Source organism: Myodes glareolus, chromosome 4 (assembly GCF_982192425.1).
Source record: "Myodes glareolus chromosome 4, mMyoGla1.1, whole genome shotgun sequence".
Classification (NCBI taxonomy): Eukaryota; Metazoa; Chordata; class Mammalia; order Rodentia; family Cricetidae; genus Myodes; species Myodes glareolus.
The window spans coordinates 5,300,704-5,319,572 of record NC_142029.1 but is presented as its reverse complement, the minus strand read 5'-3'; the positions used below and the strand labels follow the sequence as shown (position 1 = coordinate 5,319,572).

The following is an 18,869-nucleotide window of genomic DNA, read 5'->3' as shown; positions in this document are numbered from 1 at the left end:
CTCCCAGGCCATGGGAAGGGGGCTGGCTCCCAGACGGCTTGGTCAATATTTATTAACTGACTAAGTCTGAATACCTAGTCCTTGCTGCACAGATCTCTGGGGTGTGTCCTGCAAGGCAGGAGCTGGGATTGAGTTACAGTTAGAAGGGAGGGGCGATGGGCAGAGCCTGGCAGCGTGCCAGGCCTCGCATTGCCCACAAGCAGGGTGAAGGAAGGTGCAGGAGCGGTTCCCAGAAGGTAGGCCTGAGCTGGTGGGGCCTTGGGAACCAGGTGTGGGTAGAGGGGCTGCGGCGTCCCAGGGCTCAGAAGGCTGGCAGACTGAGGACAGCCCCAGGGTGAAGACACTGGGTGTGCGGCCCTGGTGGAGGAGGGCCACTCTGGCAAGCCAGCATGAGGGGAAGAAGTGACAGATTTTGCATGTGGGTGAGGTCTCTGTCACCCTCAGAGCTGGTTTGCCTAACTCCTCCCCACTGGCCTCCAGCAGCCTGCGCTCTCCCTCCTGGAAGTTGAGCAAAGAAATCTCAGGGTTTACCCTCAGGTACCCAAGGAGGAAAGAAGGTACCGGGAGCAGGGCAGGGGGGCACCTTTAGGAGGAGGGGACATCTGGGAGGGAGAAGGGGTGCCCTGGGGAGAGAAAGGGAGAGATATGGACAGAAGTCTGCACAGTGGATTAGAGCCCCTGGGGGAGGGAGAAGAAGGAAGTCAATGTAGGAGATACAGGAACCCTGGGAAGGTAAGAGGGTTTCTAGGGCGGAGGGAGGTCAGAGGGCATGGGATGGCAGCCTCTCTGGGAAGCTACTGGAAAACCAAAGGGGGAATCCAGGGGTAGGAGCTCATGGGCCACAGGTGACCCTCTGGGAAAAGACAGGAGCTCTGGAGGAAGGCACCTGGAGGAAATGTGGGGTGTTAAAGGAGTAAAGAGACCCCATACTTTAAATGTCTCTGCCCTAGCAACAGGGATGGGGTTTCAGCCCCAGTCTGACTCCCCAGGCTGCGGGTATCCGGGCACCTTGCCTTCCACCCTTGGGACAATGCTGCCTCTCCCACTGAAGCCAGCTTAGTGCTACTTCCGGCTGCTAATCTGCCTGTCCTCTCCTCTGTGGCCCTAAGGTTGGGCAGTGATCTTCCCATCTCGATGCGGTCCGTCTAGTTACATGACCTGTATACCTTCTAGCTCTCCAGATCTCTGTGCCTCGGGTCCCTGCCTGTCTGGGTACCTGGTCACTCTCCTGTCACGCTGGTTTTGCATATCAACTCGGTGTCTTTGTTGAAGGGTCCTCTTGCCCCGTTATCCTACCCGCCATGGTGTATCATAACGTTTTCTGTTGCTGGAGAGCATCACTGTGCCTGCCTGTCACGTATGTCATTATTGCACAATGGTGACAACCGCTGGAGGTGCTGTTAGCTTGCCTGGTGACTCCCTTCCGCGCCCGTCTTGCCTGAGCCTTAGTCAGTCAGCAACTGTCTGTGGATTTGTCCTGCTCCATGTTGAGAGACCCTAAGCAGCACACGATTTCCTCAGGGCGGTAGGGGAGGCTGGCACTGTGTTGCGCCAGGCTCCCATTACTGCACCAGCTCACAGCCTCCGCTGGTGTGGCTCTGCATGGACAGCCCCCTGCCCCACCCCCTTCCCAGGCCACCTTGTTCTGAGCCCAGTCCTCAAGGGCCCTGGACAAAGGAGCAGAGAATGTGAGCCACCATACCAGTTAAGGTTCTGTAACTCTCTTCCCTCATCTTGTCCACTCTCCCCTGTCACAGAGGGCATCTTGCTGTTGATGGGGCCGGGCTGGGGTGCCCATTCCAGAGGAAAGCCGTCAGTGCTGCACCAGGGCCACCCATGGGAGAGACTCAGGAACCCAGTGGCTGTGTCTGCCAATTGAGCAGCAGTGAGGAGAGGCGGCTGGCAGGATTTCGGTTCGATGTGGAAGTCACACCGAGGAGTAATCAAAACTTTACTCTCTGTGCCTGTAGAGCCCATAATTGTTTGCCATTTCCAAAGCAGGTGTACAGGGACGTGAGAGGACAGTGCTGGCACACCCTTCTCCACAGCCCTTGGCTGTGTTTCTCCTCTACCCACTCAGAACCACAGCCCGGACTACAGCGAGCTCAGCCGCTGTTTGCAGCACCTGTGTGTTTATCCGACCATCTTTCAAGGCTGGATCAGGAAAGCAAATGCTCCATTGGCCCAACCTTCTCTGGCCACCTGAGCCTGTCACTTGCTGCAGATTCCGTCACAGCCGTGTATAGAGTCTCTGTCCTGAGCTGACAGAACTTTTGTCTTGTTTGCCGCGCCTGTAGAGCCGGTACCTGTTTCCAGTCTAGGTGTCGTCCCCACGTTTGAGATTCGCTTTTATTGCAGATGCTGACATGCACGCACACCTGTCCTGGCTACAGAGCAGTTCACACCCCAAAAATTGTCTGCTTATGGTGCCTGTTCCTGTCTAGGGACAACTGTTTCCTCCACGGTAATGTTATCAGAAGTTTGAGGGGCAAAGCTTCATCCCTCAGGGTCCTACAAGCGAGGCTCAGTCACCCATACTCACCAGGCCAACCAAACGGATAATAATGAAAAGCAGAAAGAGGAAGTTTAGCCAGTGCGGCCACACTGAGAAGAGGAACAAACAGAGCAGCAGTGACCACAACTATGAGGGTTAAATGGGCACACACGAGGTTTGCATGACTGAGCGGTCCTGCTCAAAGTGCAGCCCGGTCCGCCTGCCACTGACCCACCATTGGCTTTGTTCTCTTTGCTCCAATCTGCCCAGCAAGGTGTTGTGACAAATTGTCAGACTGTGTGAACTCTCTCTTTGGGAGCCAAGCCCTCCTTCAAGCCGACCCTCCCTCCAGAATGAAATTCCTGAGGACATTCCACTTGGGAGGGTTGTCACCTATAGGGTGGGACACAAGTGTCTCTCTTGAATATCCTTGCATTTGCGGATGGCTGGCGTGTCTCTGTGACCTCATGGCAGGGCCTCCTCCACTTTAGAACCATCTTCTGTCTACTTGTGTTCTGCGAGCTTGAGTCTCCCGTGTGACCCCGTGATCTTTTTAGGAGGCTCTCCCCCTTTGCACAGCCTGTCTGAACTGACCTGGGTGGAAATTCGTTCAGCATGTTCCAGTGGAGTTTCTCACGGGACAGAGGTTATGTTTGTCTGGCGACACCCACCTGCTCCTGCAGACATCACCCCTGCTTTCAGAACCCTAGCCTCTGGACGCTCCTGCTTGCCGGTGGACCTGTGGGCGGGGCTCATCCACTTCCAATCTGACCTATATAGCCTGTTCTGCTTTGCAAGACCCAGGGGTCCCCACATTCCCCCCAGAACCCAGACCTGCTTCAGAATCCTGCTTGTGTCCACAGTGACGTGTGCCTGCCCACAGCGCTGGCTTCCCTGTGACTCAGCCTGCAGCTCCATGCCTCTCTGGTGACGTCAACACCTTTGGCATAACCAGGCCGTAGATCCTCTGCAGGCTTACGGAGCCTCAGCTCTTTGGCAAACTCCCTGACCTGACTGCAGGACAGGCGTCTTTTTACAGACCTGAAATCTCTTTGCAAGGCCTCACGGTTTTCCCCACCTATTCTCGTCTGTTTGCTGGAGGTATCCTACATAGGAGGCTCTACCGTGTCTATAGAGCTCTCCCAGGCTTTAAAGCCTGCCTCCAACTTGGGGCCTTTCTGTGGCCACGGTGTGGCTCCTGTCTGTGGAGCCTTCTGCATCACTGCGCTTGCCCGTAGCTTCGGACGCTGCCCCTTCCACAGAGTCCTTTCTTATTCCCGTTAGCATAACCATCCCCAGGCTACTAAGCTCCTGTGCACCTGCAGAACCCATACCTGTTTGCGGAGCCTTTCTCAGCTTCCGGTCTTTGCCTATTTGCCCAGTCTGTCTGACTTTCCCTGGGCAGTGCCTGGGTCTCCCCAAAGCTGTCCTTGTATACATGGAGAGCCCCTGTTTGAAGTCTTCCTTTCTCTCTGGAGAGCTTGAGTCGTTCAGTGCTTCGTCAGTCTGCAGAAGGTGTGACTGTTTGTGAAGTCCCCATCTACACAGCCTGCTGCACTGCGCAGGCCCTGTGTCTACTTACACGCTTGTTTCTAACTTTGTCAGACCTTTGCTGCCTTTCCTTGAGGTCAGAACCTGCCTTTTCATACAGCGTTGAGCCCCACTGGTTCCTTTTGTAAGAGTCTAATTTGGTACTATCTACAGTAACTGTCCAGAGTCTGCAGACCCTAGGTCTGGCTAAAAGCTGTCTCCATGTTTCTTTTTCCCTTTGATTCTCTTAGACAAGATCTGCCTCAGATTCTCTCTGTAGCTGAGAAGAATCCTGTACTTCCAATCCTCCTGCCTCCACCTCCTGGGTGTTGGCATTAAAGCCATGCACCACCATGCCCGGTTCTGTGTGGTGCTGGGGGTCAAACCCAGGACTTTCTGCATGCTAGGCATTCTACCAACTGAACTGCACCTCAAGCGGTTGGTGGCCAGTTTCTAACTCTGTCTCCAGATGTTGCTGCGAGGTGAAGGGCACTCCTGGCCAGAGAGCTCTGCCTGCTGGAAAGCATGCCCACAGACAAACCAGGCTGCTGTATGCCCATCACTGCGTCTCTCCCGGTTTGCTGAAGTTTATCCAGGCCCCCGTAAGCCCGTCCACTGTGCCTGTCCTGGTCTGCTGAAGTTGCATGTTTAACGAAGGTTACATTCTCTCATGAAGGTGCTTTGGAAAGCTTCAGGTGGCAGAAGAATTCTTGCTTGGAGCCTATAACACACACTTGTGTTAGCAGAGGCTGTCCCCCAACCTTTGCATCACCATCGTTCTTGCCTAGCCTAGGATGGACACCAACCAGGACCTCCCAGCCATTGACAGCCACAGAGCTCTCCAAATATGGATTACTGAGGTGAGGAGCAAGACCAGACAGCACAGCCTGGGACTTGGATTAGTGTCACCATGCTCTCCCACCTCCCGGCTAGAGCTCCCTCCTCCACCCTATTGCTGGCCGTCATAGGTAGAGGTCCCTAACTTGCTTCTTGGCGACCTCCTCTCTCAGAACCTAAAGATGCTGCTACTGCCTGAGAGGGCCCATGGGAATTTTTTCGAGGAATGCTGCTATATCATCCTTCACGTAAGTCACTTGGGGAGTCTTTCTGAGGAGTGGCAAGGCCCAGAGCTGAAGAAACTCAGGCCTGGAAATAAACTATCTTGAGATCAGAAGCCCCATACCACATGCCACCCACCAGGGGCTGCTGCCTTGAGGTCTTCTAGTCCCCATTTCCCTCATAGCCTCCATTCGAGCGCCTGTCCACTGGCTCCACCTCACTCACTCTCCCACCACGCCCTGGAGTAAGCCTGGTCCCTTCCCACTCCACATACACAAATGCCTGAACCCTAGGTCCCTCAGAGCCCAAAGGCTAACCGGGGAGGGTCCAGCGACCTGCACTACTGGATTGGAAAGGAGGCCAGTGTGGAGACCCAGGGGGCGGCAGTTACTTGTGTGCAGCGCCTCCAGGAGGTTCTAGGAGACCAGACGGTGCTGCACCGAGAGTCACAGGGCCATGAGTCGGACTGCTTCCACAGCTATTTCCACCCTGGAGTCATGTGAGTGCTGAGGAGCGGGGAACAGAGCGAGGACACAGTGTGCTAAATACTCTGATGAGGGTATCCTGAGATGCCGGCTTTTCTTTGGCTGAACAGTACGTGCGTGTGTGCGTGCATGGGGGCGGGGGCGCGGAAGTGTATATACAGGCAGACATTATCGCAGTTTTAAAATATTTTCCTCACCCTGAAAAGCCCCCTGACTTTGGGCAGCCTCTTTCCGGGTCCTTCTTGCATCCTTTCCCCTGCCAGAGGCAGCATCTAGCCCGTTCTCTGTCTATGTTTGCCATTCTGGAACTACACAGAAAGTGAGCTTCCATGGCTGACTAATGTTCACTTTGTCTTAATCTTTTCTTCTTCCATCTCCTCCTCCTCCTCGTCCTTGCCCACATGGCAGGCAAGCCTCGACCACTAAGCCCCACCCCTCCCTGACCCTGTTGTCCAGATTCACCCATACTGTGGTATGTGTTTCCCTTCACTTCATTTCACTGTGAAATGCTAATCCTTTGTATGAATCTACCACATGTTATCAGCTAGTGGACATGGGTGCTGCTTCTGTTTGGGGATGTTATGAATAGCGCTACTGTGAATATCTGTGGAGCAATTGTTGTTGATCTCGGTCTGTACCCGGGAGTGGTCACCAGTGTTACCTAGGGCTTGCTTGGTCGTGCTGGGAGAAGTGTCTCTTTTACTTTTGCTTCAAACTTTTTTTTGTTTGTTTGTTCATTCGTTCGTTTGTTTGTTTGGTTGGTTGGTTGATTTTTCAAGAGAGAGTTTCTCTATGTGTAGCTCTGGTTGTCCTGGAACTCACTTTGTAGACCAGGCTGACCTCAAACTCACAGAGATTTGCCTGCCTTAGCCTCCCAAGTGCTGGGCTTAAAGGCGTACACCACCACTCAGCATTCAAATATTTTTTAATTGCCACATTTTTAGATTGAAAATGATTAACCTAATTGCCAATATTAAATCATTTTTGTTTCATATCAACGGGTTGAATATTTGCATATAGTGCAGACAAGTCTGTGTGTGTGTGAAAACATACATGCCACCCCATGCATCCTGTAGATGGGAGTGCATACCTAAATATTCATGTCTACCACACAGATATGCCCTTCCATGTACTCACAACTAGTCTCACCTGGGTAAAAAATACGTCTGAAATCCCCAAACGTACCGAAGTCTACACAATTCTACATGCTAATAAGCAATGCACATTGTGCCTCGTGCTGACGCATACACATGCTCACATGTACTCAGACATATGTATCACAGACACGTACCTTCCCACACAGACTTGCACACGAGCCTCTGCTCACTCCCACACTCATTCCTACACAAGGTGTATTTTCATTCACGGATTCCAGTCCCTTCCTCAGCTACAGGAAAGGAGGTCCAGCCTCTGCCCTCAAGCATGTGGAGACCAACGTGTACAATGTCCAGCGACTGTTGCACATCAGGGGAAGGAAGCATGTGTCTGCCACCGAGGTGAGAGCAGACGGGGACATGGTCTGGCCTCCAGAGTCACATGGGCTGAGTATCCTGAAGCATGAGAAAGGCAGGGAATGAGGGGAGTGTGCGGAGCGGTGAGCGACAGCTCCCCAGGTGGCCCATCTCACTAACAGAGCAGCCTTGGGTTCCTGGCCCCACCTCTGCTCTGCTGCTGGGCCCCGTCTTTCCTCATGCCTCATGGGAGAACGTGACCAGAGGAGGCAGACGTGGTGTGCACTGGGCCCTTGAAGGCAGCACGATGGGAGTGTGCACAGCCTCACACCTTCTCTCACACCGTCCATCATCACACACACGCACTCACACTGTCCTACCTCGTCATCCCCGGGTGGCACCCTCACTCTCGTCCAAGCAGTGCCCCCCTTTACGTTCCCGCACCAGGAAATGAACAGAGGAGCTAGACATTCTGCTCGCGGCCAGAGTTTGATGCAATGAGCATCATCTACAGTGTGGAGGTGACCCTTTAGTCACCTCCTTTACATGACAGTCAACCAAGTTTACGGCAGCCCTGGGATGCGCACAATCCTTCCCAGACCCTGCATCAAAACCTCACAGAATCCTGGTCAGGTGGGGATGGGCGTTATGTAGTCCTTGGTTTGACCCATTATGCCGTTGGGATTATTCGGTGTCCTCAAAATGTGTCTGTTTCAATAACCATCCTTAGGTTCCATTGCATACTGTCACCACACAGGCACATAGATACTGTCCCCTTGAGAACATACTCTTGTTCACATGATGTGTTCCATATATGCATGTATACATGTTCATACAGAGATAAGCAATTGCCTCTGTCCCACTTCTGTATAGTCACACGAAAGGTCACATGTGCCTATGATGATGCAAGCCTGCTTGCTGTCTCACATACACACACATACAGCTGCATACAACCTCATGCATACAGGCGACACACCCTGCCTTACCCCTCCCCCTCCCCTTTCCCCCCTCCCCAGCCTTTGGTTCTGGTGGTCTGACACCTTTTCCCTCCACACCTCTCTCCTGGCTCTGGAAGGTGACCTTGTCCTGGAACAGCTTTAATAAGGGGGACATCTTCCTGTTGGACCTGGGCAAGGTGATGATCCAGTGGAACGGACCCAAAACCAGTATTTCTGAGAAATCACGGGTCAGTGTCTGCCCTTAGAACTGGGAATACAGGGCTTGGGGAGAGGTAGCTCTCTAAGCGGTCATAATCTGGCCACCTCAAGAGGTAGTGGGCTCTCAGTCCCAATCCACAGGCCTCTGTTAGGTAGAGCTGTGCCACTGGTGGGACACGGCAGACCTGGGAACACTAAAATGACAGGGTACCAGCTCCCCTATCCCTATCCCCGTGCCTGCGGGTACCACGCAGCGATAAGAAAGACTGGGCTTGTCTGTGTGTGGAACAAGGAGCCGCTCCCAAGAAGCCTTGAGCCCCGGCTCCTCTCCTGCAGGCCCTGGCCCTGACTTGTAGCCTCAAGGACAGGGAGCGTGGTGGCCGTGCCCAGATCGGTGTGGTGGATGACGAGAACAAAGCCATGGACCTTGTACACATCATGGAGGTTGTGCTGGGCTGCAGATCAGGCAGCCTGAGTGCCGCTGTGCCCAGCGACAGTGTTAGCCAGCAGCAGAAGGCCAACGTCTGTCTCTACCAGTGAGCAGAACTGGGGGAGGGCACGGGGAGAGGGAGGGGGCCACAACTGTGTGTCGTTATTAAAACAGCAAAACATCTCCACGGAAACCTCTAGTAAATACATGGAGGTCTCCAGGGAAGGTCAAGTGGGGTGGTGGGCCCACATGATCTGCCCTCTTACGTGGTGTGTGGTAGCGTCACTGAAAAGCCCATAGTACAGATGGGACAACTGAAGCCCTGTGGGGGTTTCAAAGAGCCACCTAAGCCCCAGGGAGAGGCAGAATAATTGAGTTGACAGCTCATAACTTCAGTCTCTGGGAAACCAGAGGAGTTCAAGGGTGCTAGGCTGGCATCAGGCCAGGAAGAGACCAGCTGTCCACATCTGAATGCCTGTCCCACAGTGTCTTCGAAAAGGGAACGGACCTGGTGGTCCAGGAATTGGCGACCCGCCCACTGACCCAGGACCTCCTGCAAGAGGAAGTAAGGAAAGCCCGGTCTGGTACCCCACCCCTTCCCCTCATAACTCCCGTCCCTGCTGACCAGACTCAGCCTTTTTCCTAGGGCTGCTATCTCCTGGACCAGGGTGGCTTCAAGATTTACATGTGGCAGGGACGGAAGTCCAGCCCCCAGGACAAGAAGGCTGCGTTGAGCAGGGCTGTGGTGAGGTCCTGGGGCCCCTCCAGGGAAGTAAGACAGATCTGATACAGGACGCCCTGCCTGGGGTAGAAGGGAAGAAATGGCTCTCCTGGAACATCTTTATTCCGGGGTCAGGAAGTGAGTGTGTCTACCCCGGAAACCTTACGTGGAGGGGAAGATTCCTGACAGCCAAGACGTCAGTGTGCAGGTCTCAGCCTGGCCTTGAGGCCTGAGCGCCCTCTCCACTGGGGGCAGAGGAGGTTTATGGGACAGTAGGCTATGTCATGGCTAGTGCTTCACCCGACTTGGACTAAGGGACCCTGCCTACCCTCAGAGACTGGAAGATCAGTCGTGAGGGAGCGGGTTTGTAAAATGGGTCTCATGGTTAGTTAATTAATGCAGTTCAGAGCTTGGCTGTCTTGGTAGCTACAGTTGAGGGATGTCTCTGGGGATTGAACACAGCCTAGAGTCCTTGAGCCTCAGGCCTGCCTGACAGAGTCGTGTCCCAGGGCTTCATCCAGGCCAAGGGCTACCCAAGCTGCACCAACGTGGAGGTGGTGAGCGATGGTGCCGAGTCGACCGCCTTCCAGCAGCTGTTCCAGACGTGGTCGAAGGAGCCAGATGGGAAAAAACACAGAGGAGGCCGTGAGTAGGGGGTGGAGCCTGGGGGTGGAGCCTGGGGGTGGGGGTGGGGGAGTGGAGCCTGGGGTGAAGCCTGGGGTGGGGTGCGGGGGGTGGAGCCTGGGGTGGGGTGCGGAAGTGGGACCTGGGGGTGGGGTGCGGGGTGGAGCCTGGGGTGGAGCCTTGAGGTGGGGTGTGGAGGTGGAGCCTGGGACATGGGCAGACCTGGACGGAACCAGAGGCTGCTAGGGATTCTAAATCAGGAGGGGGCAGAACAGGTGAGGAGGATGGGCAGAAAGAGGGCGTGCCCTGGGCCTCTGAGATGGGTGAGGAGCGCGTGGGCCCAGAGACACTGAGGAATGTCACTGACTCTAAACTCCACACGCAGATAAACGGATGCAGGCAAAACTGGATGTAAGCAAGCTGCACACCCAGCCTGAGCTAGCAGCCCAGCTCAGAATGGTGGATGACGGCTCTGGCCACGTGGAGGTGAGGGCACTGGCTTGGGGGTGTAGGTGTGCACACAAGGATAGAGAACAGCTGATTGGGGAACAGTTGACGGGGGGGGGGGGGGGGGGTCACGCCTGCAAACCCAGCACGCTGGCCAGCCTGAACGACAAGAGACACTATCTCAACAGCTCAAACAACCCAGGAACACCCCCACACAACCAGGGATGTATTCAGGGAAACATACATGTCCACTCTTCAACAGCTGACTCACACACTCCATGGACACTCACTCACAGGCACGCAGCTGGACAACACCTGGACAATGAACCATGCCCTGTGGCCAACTCTGGTGCAGACACATAAATCATGGCCCCAAACATACCTAGCCCCTTGCACACCTGTCACGAACCCCTCATCTGGCCTCAGTCCAGTGTTCTCATGCTGACCTGTTGGACATATTAAGGCAGAACCCTTAGTTCCCTCAAGCCTGTTTTTAAGTCCAGCTGGAGAGATGACTCAGAGGTTAAGAGCACTGGCTGCTCTTCTTAGAGTTGCTGAGTTCAATTCCCAGCAACCACATGGTGGCTCACAGTCATCTACAATGAGATGTGGCGCCCTCTTCTGGGATGCAGGCAGTCATGCAGGCAGAACACTGTATACTGAATAAATACCTGGCCTACAAGAGCTAGTTCCAGGACAGGCTCCAAAGCTATAGAGAAACCCTGTCTCGAAAAACCAAATAAATAAATAAATAAATCTTTTTAAAAAAATGGAGGCAGAGATTATGGTCCAATCTGGTTCCCAAGCATTCCCTAATGTGGGGATGCTATGAGCCTATGGGAAAGGGAACAAGGCTGATCGGCCTGTGTGTGTCTATGTGTGAGGAGACGGGAGTGGAGTCTAAATTCTGCAGGTAAACTGAGGTCAGAGGAAGTAGAAGTCCTGCCTACATCTGTCCTTATATGGATGACCAGAAGTGATGGGTGAGAAGAGGTGGAGAGAGGAGAAGAAGACAAAGGGAGTGGGCGGAAAGATCGGGGAAGCCGGGATTGAGAGGAGACAGAGGAGAAAGGCTAATGGAGGAAACCTGGGGAGAGGAGAAAGAAGCAGGGGGCAGGGGGGATAAGTAGAGGTGAAGAAAGGGGCCAGGTGGACAGAGCAAGGCTGAGGGGGAAGGATGGCAAGGAAGCCACGAAAGGGTGTCTGCGATCAGCTCCAAACACAAAGGCGAGGGACCTGTGGAAATAGGGAGTCCTCCCACCTGGGTACCTCTGGGGAGGTTTTGGGCCTTGGCAGTATTTTTGGAAAAACACAGGGTTCTGATGTCCTGGTCTAGAGGGGAGGTCCTTTGGTGATGCTCGCTGTCAGTCTGTGTGGGTAATGGACACCAGGTGCTGTTTCCAGGCAGGCGGATGTGCAGTAAGGTTGGTGGGTGACGGACACCAGGCGCTGTTTCCAGGCACTATGGTGGATGTGCAGCGGGGTTGGCTCTATGATCCCCAGCGTACAGGCAGGAAGAACTGGGGCTTAGGAGAGCCAGCCTGCACAGACCTGGACTTCCACCAGTTCTGTCTGGTTCTGAAGCTGAGGTGTGGCTCCCATAGCAACAAGCCCTCACTCAGACAAATGTGAGCAAGCGCTGTCCCTTCAGCCTCTGAGCAGCCGCTGGTTTTCTGTTTGTTTTATTACACAGGGTCTCACATATCCCAGGCTGGCCTCAGACTCACTAGACAGTGAAGGCTGACCTTGAACTTCTGATTCTCCTGCTTCACCTCCCCAAGGCCAGGATTACAGGCAGAATGTTGGTTCTGAGGGGTTCCAAGACATTGTGCACACTAGACAAGCACTCGACCAACTAAATCACACCCCAACCCTGATTTTTGTTCGTTTAGGGGTTTGTTTTGTTGTTGCTGTCAATGACAATACAAAAAACAAGAAATTTCTGCTCCAGAGCGCCAAGGCCTCTCTTCCAGCCTTGCTTCTGCTCTCCTGGCCTGAGCAAAGCACCTCTGCGCCTGGGAGGAGGGGTGCTGTCTGCCCCTAGCCGGGGCCATAGCTAGTGGGGTCTAGACAGAGGTGGCCAGGGGCGAGGAGCTGGGCCCATTGTGTAGCTTCTAGTCTTTCCCTTACCTTCCCAGGTGCAGAAGGCAAACTAAATCCGGGCTGAGGGCAGGCCAGCAAAGGCGTTGTGGGGGAAAGGGTCGCTCACAGGTCCAGCGTGAAGCATAAAGTCACAGAACTGGGCAAGCTGCTTGCTGACACAGAGGAGCCAGTGAGAGCTTCCCAGCTGGGTGCAGATGGGCAGGCTGCTGCAGGTACGGTTCGTCTGAGCCCACAGGTCCCTTGGTCCCCAGGTGTGGTGCATCCAGGACTTACAAAGGCAGCCTGTGGACCCCAAGCACCACGGCCAGTTATGCTCAGGAAACTGCTACCTTGCCCTCTACACATACAAGAAACTTGGCCATGTCCGGTACATCCTGTACCTATGGCAGGTATGCGCACCTGCTGGGATGTCAGCTGCCTTCCAGCCCGAGACCTAGACTCTAAGAATGAAAGAGGAAACCACAGGCCATTAATGTCCCCCTCCCTTCTGCAGGGCCACCAGGCCACCATAGAAGACACCAAGGCCCTGAACTGCAATGCTGAGGAGATGGACCTCATGTACCATGGAGCACTGGTACAGGCACATGTGACCATGGGCAGAGAGCCCCCCCACTTCCTAGCCATCTTCCAGGGGCAGCTGGTGGTCTTCCAGGTAGAGCCCACGTTGGACTTCCCTTTGACACGGGGTGGGGGGTGCTGGAGAGATGTGCAAGCCTGAGCGTGAGCGATTCCAGCCTCCACATAAAGATGCTGGGTGTGACGCTGCATGCTGTGATCCTAGCCTGGGGGAAGTGGAGACAGGAGGATTCCCGGAGCTCAATGGCCAGCTAGTCTAGCGTAACTGGTGAGCTCCAGGCCATGAGAGACCTTATCTCAGAGGAGGTGGAGAGCATTCCTGAAAATGACATCTGCCATCCCAGGACCTTCGCAAGCGCGTGTACATGTGCACGCACTCATAATAATAATCAATAATAATAACAATCATCATCTATCTGGCATAAGCCACATGAAATGAAGGATTCATTTTAGGTCCAACTCAGAGGTCTCATGACCCCTGGCTCTGTTGGTTCTGTGCCTAGATGAGGTGGCACACTATGGTGGCAGGAGCTTGCTCTGGGCCCTCTGAAATGGGTGACAATCTAATTTGAAAGGGCCACAGGACAGTGGTGGCCTTTGAAGCAGTTTGTTCACCTCTAGAACAGGGAGGTGGCCCCCAGGAGCCCTTGCCTCAGCCTGGGCCCCCACCTTCTTCTAGGGGAGTGCAGACAACAGAGGGAAGAGGCCGCCAATCTCCAGCACGAGGCTGTTCCACATGCAGGGGGCTGACAGCCACGACACCAGAACTTTGGAGGTGCCAGCCCGCGCCTCCTCCCTCATGTCCAGTGACATCTTCTTCCTGGTCACAACGGATGTCTCCTACCTCTGGTTTGGGAAGGTACCGGTGCATCACCACTTGGGAAAGTGTCTCTGGGTCAGAGAGGGGTCCCCTCCACCCGAATGCAGGCTTGAAACCCAACTAGATAGAGGCCAGTGGGGTGGTTCTGTGGGTGCTGTGAAGTGGCCCAGGAACCCTGATCCACAAGTGAACTGGGGTTCCTCAGGTCAGAGGCAAGCCTGGCTCTAGCTACCTCTCTTCCTGCTTGGGGACTTTCCCGAAGTCTCTCTGGAAAAGAGAGAGGCCTAGCCTTGTTTGCTTGTGGGTTTTGTTGTTGTTGTTTTATCTTTAGCATAAACCGCAAATGACTCCCAAACCTGAGTGTCTCTCATCCACACTCTGGGCCCAGAGAGGCTCATGGGGTCTCAGCTGGGGAAGCTGAAAGGGAGAGACCTTGCTCACAGGGGTCTCCCGCACAGCTTAGGCCTCCCTTGGCTCAGGTCCAGCTCCACACAGACTCCAGTAAACAGACATGGGACTGGAGGTGAAGGCCTGCCTGCTGCAGGGTTTGACCCAGCCTCTGCTTGCCAGGGCTGCAATGGGGACCAGCGTGAGATGGCGCGGATGGTGGTCACCGTCTTCGCAAGAAATAACACAGAGACAGTGCTGGAGGGTCGGGAGCCTCCCCACTTCTGGGAAGCTCTTGGAGGCCGAGCCCCCTATCCTAGCAACAAGAGGTAATGGGATTACAGGAGAAAATATTTATCTTGAGGAGGAGCTGAGGCCCGGAAGTGGTGACTACTGAATCACACAGAGAGCTAGAAAGATAAGCCTAGAACTGAGGGACTCGCTGTCCTCCACCCGCAGGGGCACGGGAGCCTGCCTTGCAGTCTCCAGCCCTTGGTAACTTAGATGGGGACAATGCCAGGGCAAATGGAGAAATGGCGCCCTCTGCTGGCAGAATCCACTTTCTGCACTGTCTCTAGGGGCACTCCCTAGCAGAATAAACCCGTGATAAGGGCAGACTAAGAACTCGAGAATGGAAGGAGCTGAGTCCCTGGGTGCTGCCGTCCACCCAAGTCTCCTGGGCTTTCATGTACCAGGCTTTCTTTTGGGCCACCAACCAGCTCCCAAATCATGACACAGAGACATATTATTAATTATAAATGCTTGGCCTTATCTTAGCTCTTATTTTAATCTGTTTCTTTTTATCTACGGTTTACCTCAGGATTTTTTACCTTTCTTTCTGTATGTCCTATTTTCCTGTGTCTGGCTGTCCAGCAGCTGCCTGGTTTCTGGCCCCCGACATGTTTCTTTCTCCCTCGCTCTCTTCTCTCTCTTCTCTCTTGAGCCTGGAGTTCTCCTCCTACTTACTTTCTCTGCCCACCAACCCCTCCTATTCCTCCTTTGCCTAGCTATTGGCCATTCAGTGTTTTATTAGGCCAAATTAGGTGCCTTAGGCAGGCAAGGTGAAACCAAATGCAACACATCTTTACATAATTAAACAAACACAGCGTACACAAAAGTAACACATCTTTACATAGTTAAATGTTCTACAACCCTCCCAGACTTGCTCCCTCTCCTCCCACCCTGGACCTGAGGCTACTCCCTGGCTTAATTGAATGCAGGTCACTCCCGTTCTGAGGGCGGGGCCTCAGCTCAGCTTCTCCTCACTAGGTCTCAGGTCTCTTTGCCCCATCCATGGAGCAGCCGGCAGACTTTCAGTCACCTTCTCTATTTGTCCCCTGAAAGAAAGGCGCCCTGGCCCAGAGCAGGCACTCCCAGAGAAAGCCAAGGGGTGGGTGGAGTCTCCTGTCCCAGACGGCCCCCCTCACCGCCCCTCCTCTGGCCAGGCTTCCCGAGGAGGTCTCCAGCACCCAGCCCCGACTGTTTGAATGCTCCAGCCCCTCAGGCTGCCTGGTCCTCACGGAAGTGGTGTTCTTTGACCAAGAGGACTTGAACAAGTATGACGTCATGTTACTAGACACCTGTCAGGAGGTGAGGCCGTCACTCCAGCTCAGCTGGGCTGGGAACGCTGGGCGTGTCCGCATTGCTGGAGTTGGGTGTGAAGGTGAATTTAGCCTGTGACTGATTGTTGCCATGGATTGAGAGTCTGGGTGTGATAGGAAAACCACAACATACTGGGAACAAGAGTTGGGCTGTGTGTGATTATGACCTTGCACGTTGTTTGTATCACTGTGTGTCCTATGATGCCATGTATGACTCCCCACGAGGGCCTGTGGCTGACTGCATGGCAATCAGTAGGTGGAAACACTGACTGGATAGCAGCACACCTGAGGTGATTCTCTGAACCTGCACGTTTGACCGGGTAGCTACGGCCGTGTGGTAGGCAGACCGTGCCAGCGACTGTGTGGTCCAGTACACAGAACCGGCCAGACCAGTTGTAGCTGGGTGACGCTGCCTGCGCACGCGTGTCTGTGTGAGATGGAAAGAAGGGACATATGATAGGGTGTTGGCGTGACTGAGCAACTGTATGCGTGAGGCTGTGAGGTTCTGCGTGGCTATGAGATGGTGTATGTAACCAGTGTGACCATGTCTCTGTCCAGACACTGTGATGACAGGCGATGACAGTGTGTGACTGTGACCGTCTACCTGGTTGTATCAACGGACAATGTGTCTCTGTATCTGTGATGGTGCGTGCATGCGTGTGTTCGTGTGTCACTGTGCATGTCTGTGTGTCCGCATGAGTGTCACTGTGTGTGAGAGAGACTGTGTGGTACTGAGTTCTAAGGAGGTTGAGTTCCAAGTCCAGACTACATCTCCCCTCTCTTCCCCACTTCACAACCTCCCCCATTACCTAGCCATCGCTCTCTGATCAAACCTCCGGACTCCACCTTGCTGGTCTTTCCAGCCGTGGTGGCTCTCACTGTCCCCTGAGCATGCCAGGCACATCCCGCTTACGCCCTCGGCACTGCCTGATCTTTCTTCACTTTCTTCTGAAACATACATGTGGCTTGCTCTTCCACAAAGACTCTATGAAGGTAGAGATTTTTCTCAACTCTTTGCTTCTTTTGAGACAGAGTCTCTATAGCCCAGAATGATTTTAAGCTCACTATGTAACCTGAACTTCCTCTGACCTATGACTCCACCTCCCAAGTGCTGGGATTTTGGGCCTGCCCACCCCCTCCAGTTTATGTGGTACTAGGGTTCGACCCAGGACTTGGCTAAGCAAGCAACCCCAGGCCTTTTTTTTTTTTTTTTTTTTTTTGAGGCAGGGTCTTGTGTTGCCGAGGCTAGCCTCAAACTCTCTCTGGAAGCCAAGTATGGTCTTGAACTAACTGATCCCCCTGCCTCTACCTTGCCAGTACCGTCATTACAGACACATGCCACACTGCCTGGTCTGGGGACAGTAACTTGGGGTTCTTTTCACTGCTACATGTTTAGTTCCTAGCACACGCTAGTGCTTCGTAACTATTTATATTAGATGCATGCATGCAGGCCTGTGATGACAAGTGTTCACAAGGTGGGGGCATCTCAACTCACTGGGCGAATGCTCTTGGCCAGGCATATGCACGCAGGGTTTTCAGGCCACCTTGCTGCATGGAGTGGGGAGGAGGTGACCGAGTCGGGGGTCCCTCTGCCTGTCCCAGCCCAGGCTTTCTCTGTGGCCCAGATCTTCCTGTGGCTTGGGGAAGAAGCAGGTGAGCAAAAGAAGGAGGCTGTGGCCTGGGGCCGGGAGTACCTGAGGACTCACCCAGCAGAGAGGAGCCTGGACACACCCATCATTCTGGTCAAGCAGGGCCACGAGCCTGCCACCTTCACTGGGTGGTTTGTCACCTGGGACCCCTACAAGTGGATGGTGAGGCCTAGCACTCCTCCCCCATCTTTGTCTTGGGAAGCGTAGTAAGAGCCCACCCCCTCCAGATTGAGGATCTCCCATGAGTCAGGGGGAGACCTGATCTTATCCTTTAGGCTCCTGCCTGAGTTTCGGGGCGCTCCTTCCCTTGCCAGTGCCCCCAATCCTGCCCTAACTCCTGCCCCCCCAGAACAACCAGTCCTATGAGGAGGTTGTGGAAGGAAGCCTGGGACCAGCGTCTGCCATCTCTGAAATAACAGCAGTAAGTGTCCAGCATTTCCCTGGAAGCCTCACATAGCGGTCTGGTTTCAGACGCCGCCAAGAGGCCTGTGGGGATAATGTGATCTTTAGTGGGTGGGGGCCTGTCCTCCATCTTCCAGACCATGAGGCTTCTCTCTGGACAGGAAGTACATAACTTCCAGCTAATTCGAGGGCCGGGTGACAACAAGGCAGGTCCCTCGACCCTACTGGCCTTCAAGAGTTCCCAGGAAAGCCCAGAGAATGATCTAGAGCTGGGCCTTGGAGTGGATGACAAGAACCCCAGCAAAAGCCCTAGCAACCGCTGCAGCAGCTCAGCAGCCAATGGGAGCCTGCCCCGGGAAAGGCTGATGCACCAGGCCGTGGAGGACCTGCCACAGGGAGTGGACCCTGCCCGCAAGGAGGTGGGTACCAGACGCTGTTCTCAGCACTGGCCTGAGACCTAACTCTGTACTGGAAGGGCCCCCCTGCCCCCCGTAGTGGTCACAGACAGGCAGTGGGCAGATTGGAGAAGTGTAGATGGATCACACCTCTGGGTGGCACCGGAATCCTGTCCCTCCCCACCGCCACTCCTACCCCCTCCCCCAGTTCTATCTCTCAGACTCTGACTTTCAAGACATCTTTGGGAAATCCAAGGAGGAGTTCTACAGCATGGCCAAGTGGAAGCAGCAGCAAGAGAAAAAGAAGCTGGGCTTCTTCTGATCTGGGGGACCCCTGCTCGCCACACGCCGAGTCTCCTCCTGGAATAACTCCCCGTTCCTAATAAAAAGCCATTTGGTTGGTGTCAAGTGTGGCCTGTGTGCCTTCAAGCTGTGCCATCTGGTGGAGTCCCCTTCTTGGCAGCAGGGCCCTGTGGCACTCTGGGTAATACCCTCCTGGGTGGAAAGGGCTCCTTCCGCCTGCTCACTCCAAACGACC

At 54.3% G+C, this 18,869-nt stretch overlaps 1 protein-coding gene across 5 annotated transcripts; it reads left to right on the top strand.

Annotated features, from left to right (window-relative positions):
* Positions 1-120: 120 nt before the first annotated feature.
* Positions 121-18,739, top strand: Vill (villin like). Of its 5 annotated transcripts, none has more exons than XM_087905176.1 (21): positions 158-236; positions 484-557; positions 4,701-4,884; positions 5,035-5,109; positions 5,377-5,582; positions 6,956-7,064; positions 8,095-8,205; positions 8,513-8,712; positions 9,093-9,171; positions 9,253-9,351; positions 9,837-9,972; positions 10,337-10,437; positions 12,753-12,890; positions 12,995-13,153; positions 13,757-13,936; positions 14,468-14,613; positions 15,730-15,874; positions 17,511-17,696; positions 17,884-17,955; positions 18,098-18,355; positions 18,540-18,739. In XM_087905176.1, the coding sequence occupies exons 3-21, from the start codon at positions 4,819-4,821 to the stop codon at positions 18,651-18,653; spliced, it is 2,580 nt and encodes an 859-aa protein (XP_087761302.1). In that variant the 5' UTR covers positions 158-236; positions 484-557; positions 4,701-4,818; the 3' UTR covers positions 18,654-18,739. The 5 variants fall into 5 exon arrangements, with proteins under 5 accessions (XP_087761304.1, XP_087761302.1, XP_087761301.1 ...); XM_087905175.1 differs by having other exon boundaries at positions 164-236; positions 481-557; XM_087905177.1 differs by having other exon boundaries at positions 175-236; positions 481-537.
* The last annotated feature ends 130 nt before the right edge of the window (positions 18,740-18,869 follow it).

Coding starts and splice junctions, on each gene's coding strand:
- Vill (XM_087905178.1), top strand. CDS start 4,819: ATGGACACCAACCAGGACCTCCCAGCCATTGACAGCCACAGAGCTCTC. Junction 8,206..8,512: donor GTATTTCTGAGAAATCACGG/GTCAGTGTCTGC, acceptor CCTCTCCTGCAG/GCCCTGGCCCTGACTTGTAG. Junction 9,973..10,336: donor GAAAAAACACAGAGGAGGCC/GTGAGTAGGGGG, acceptor CTCCACACGCAG/ATAAACGGATGCAGGCAAAA.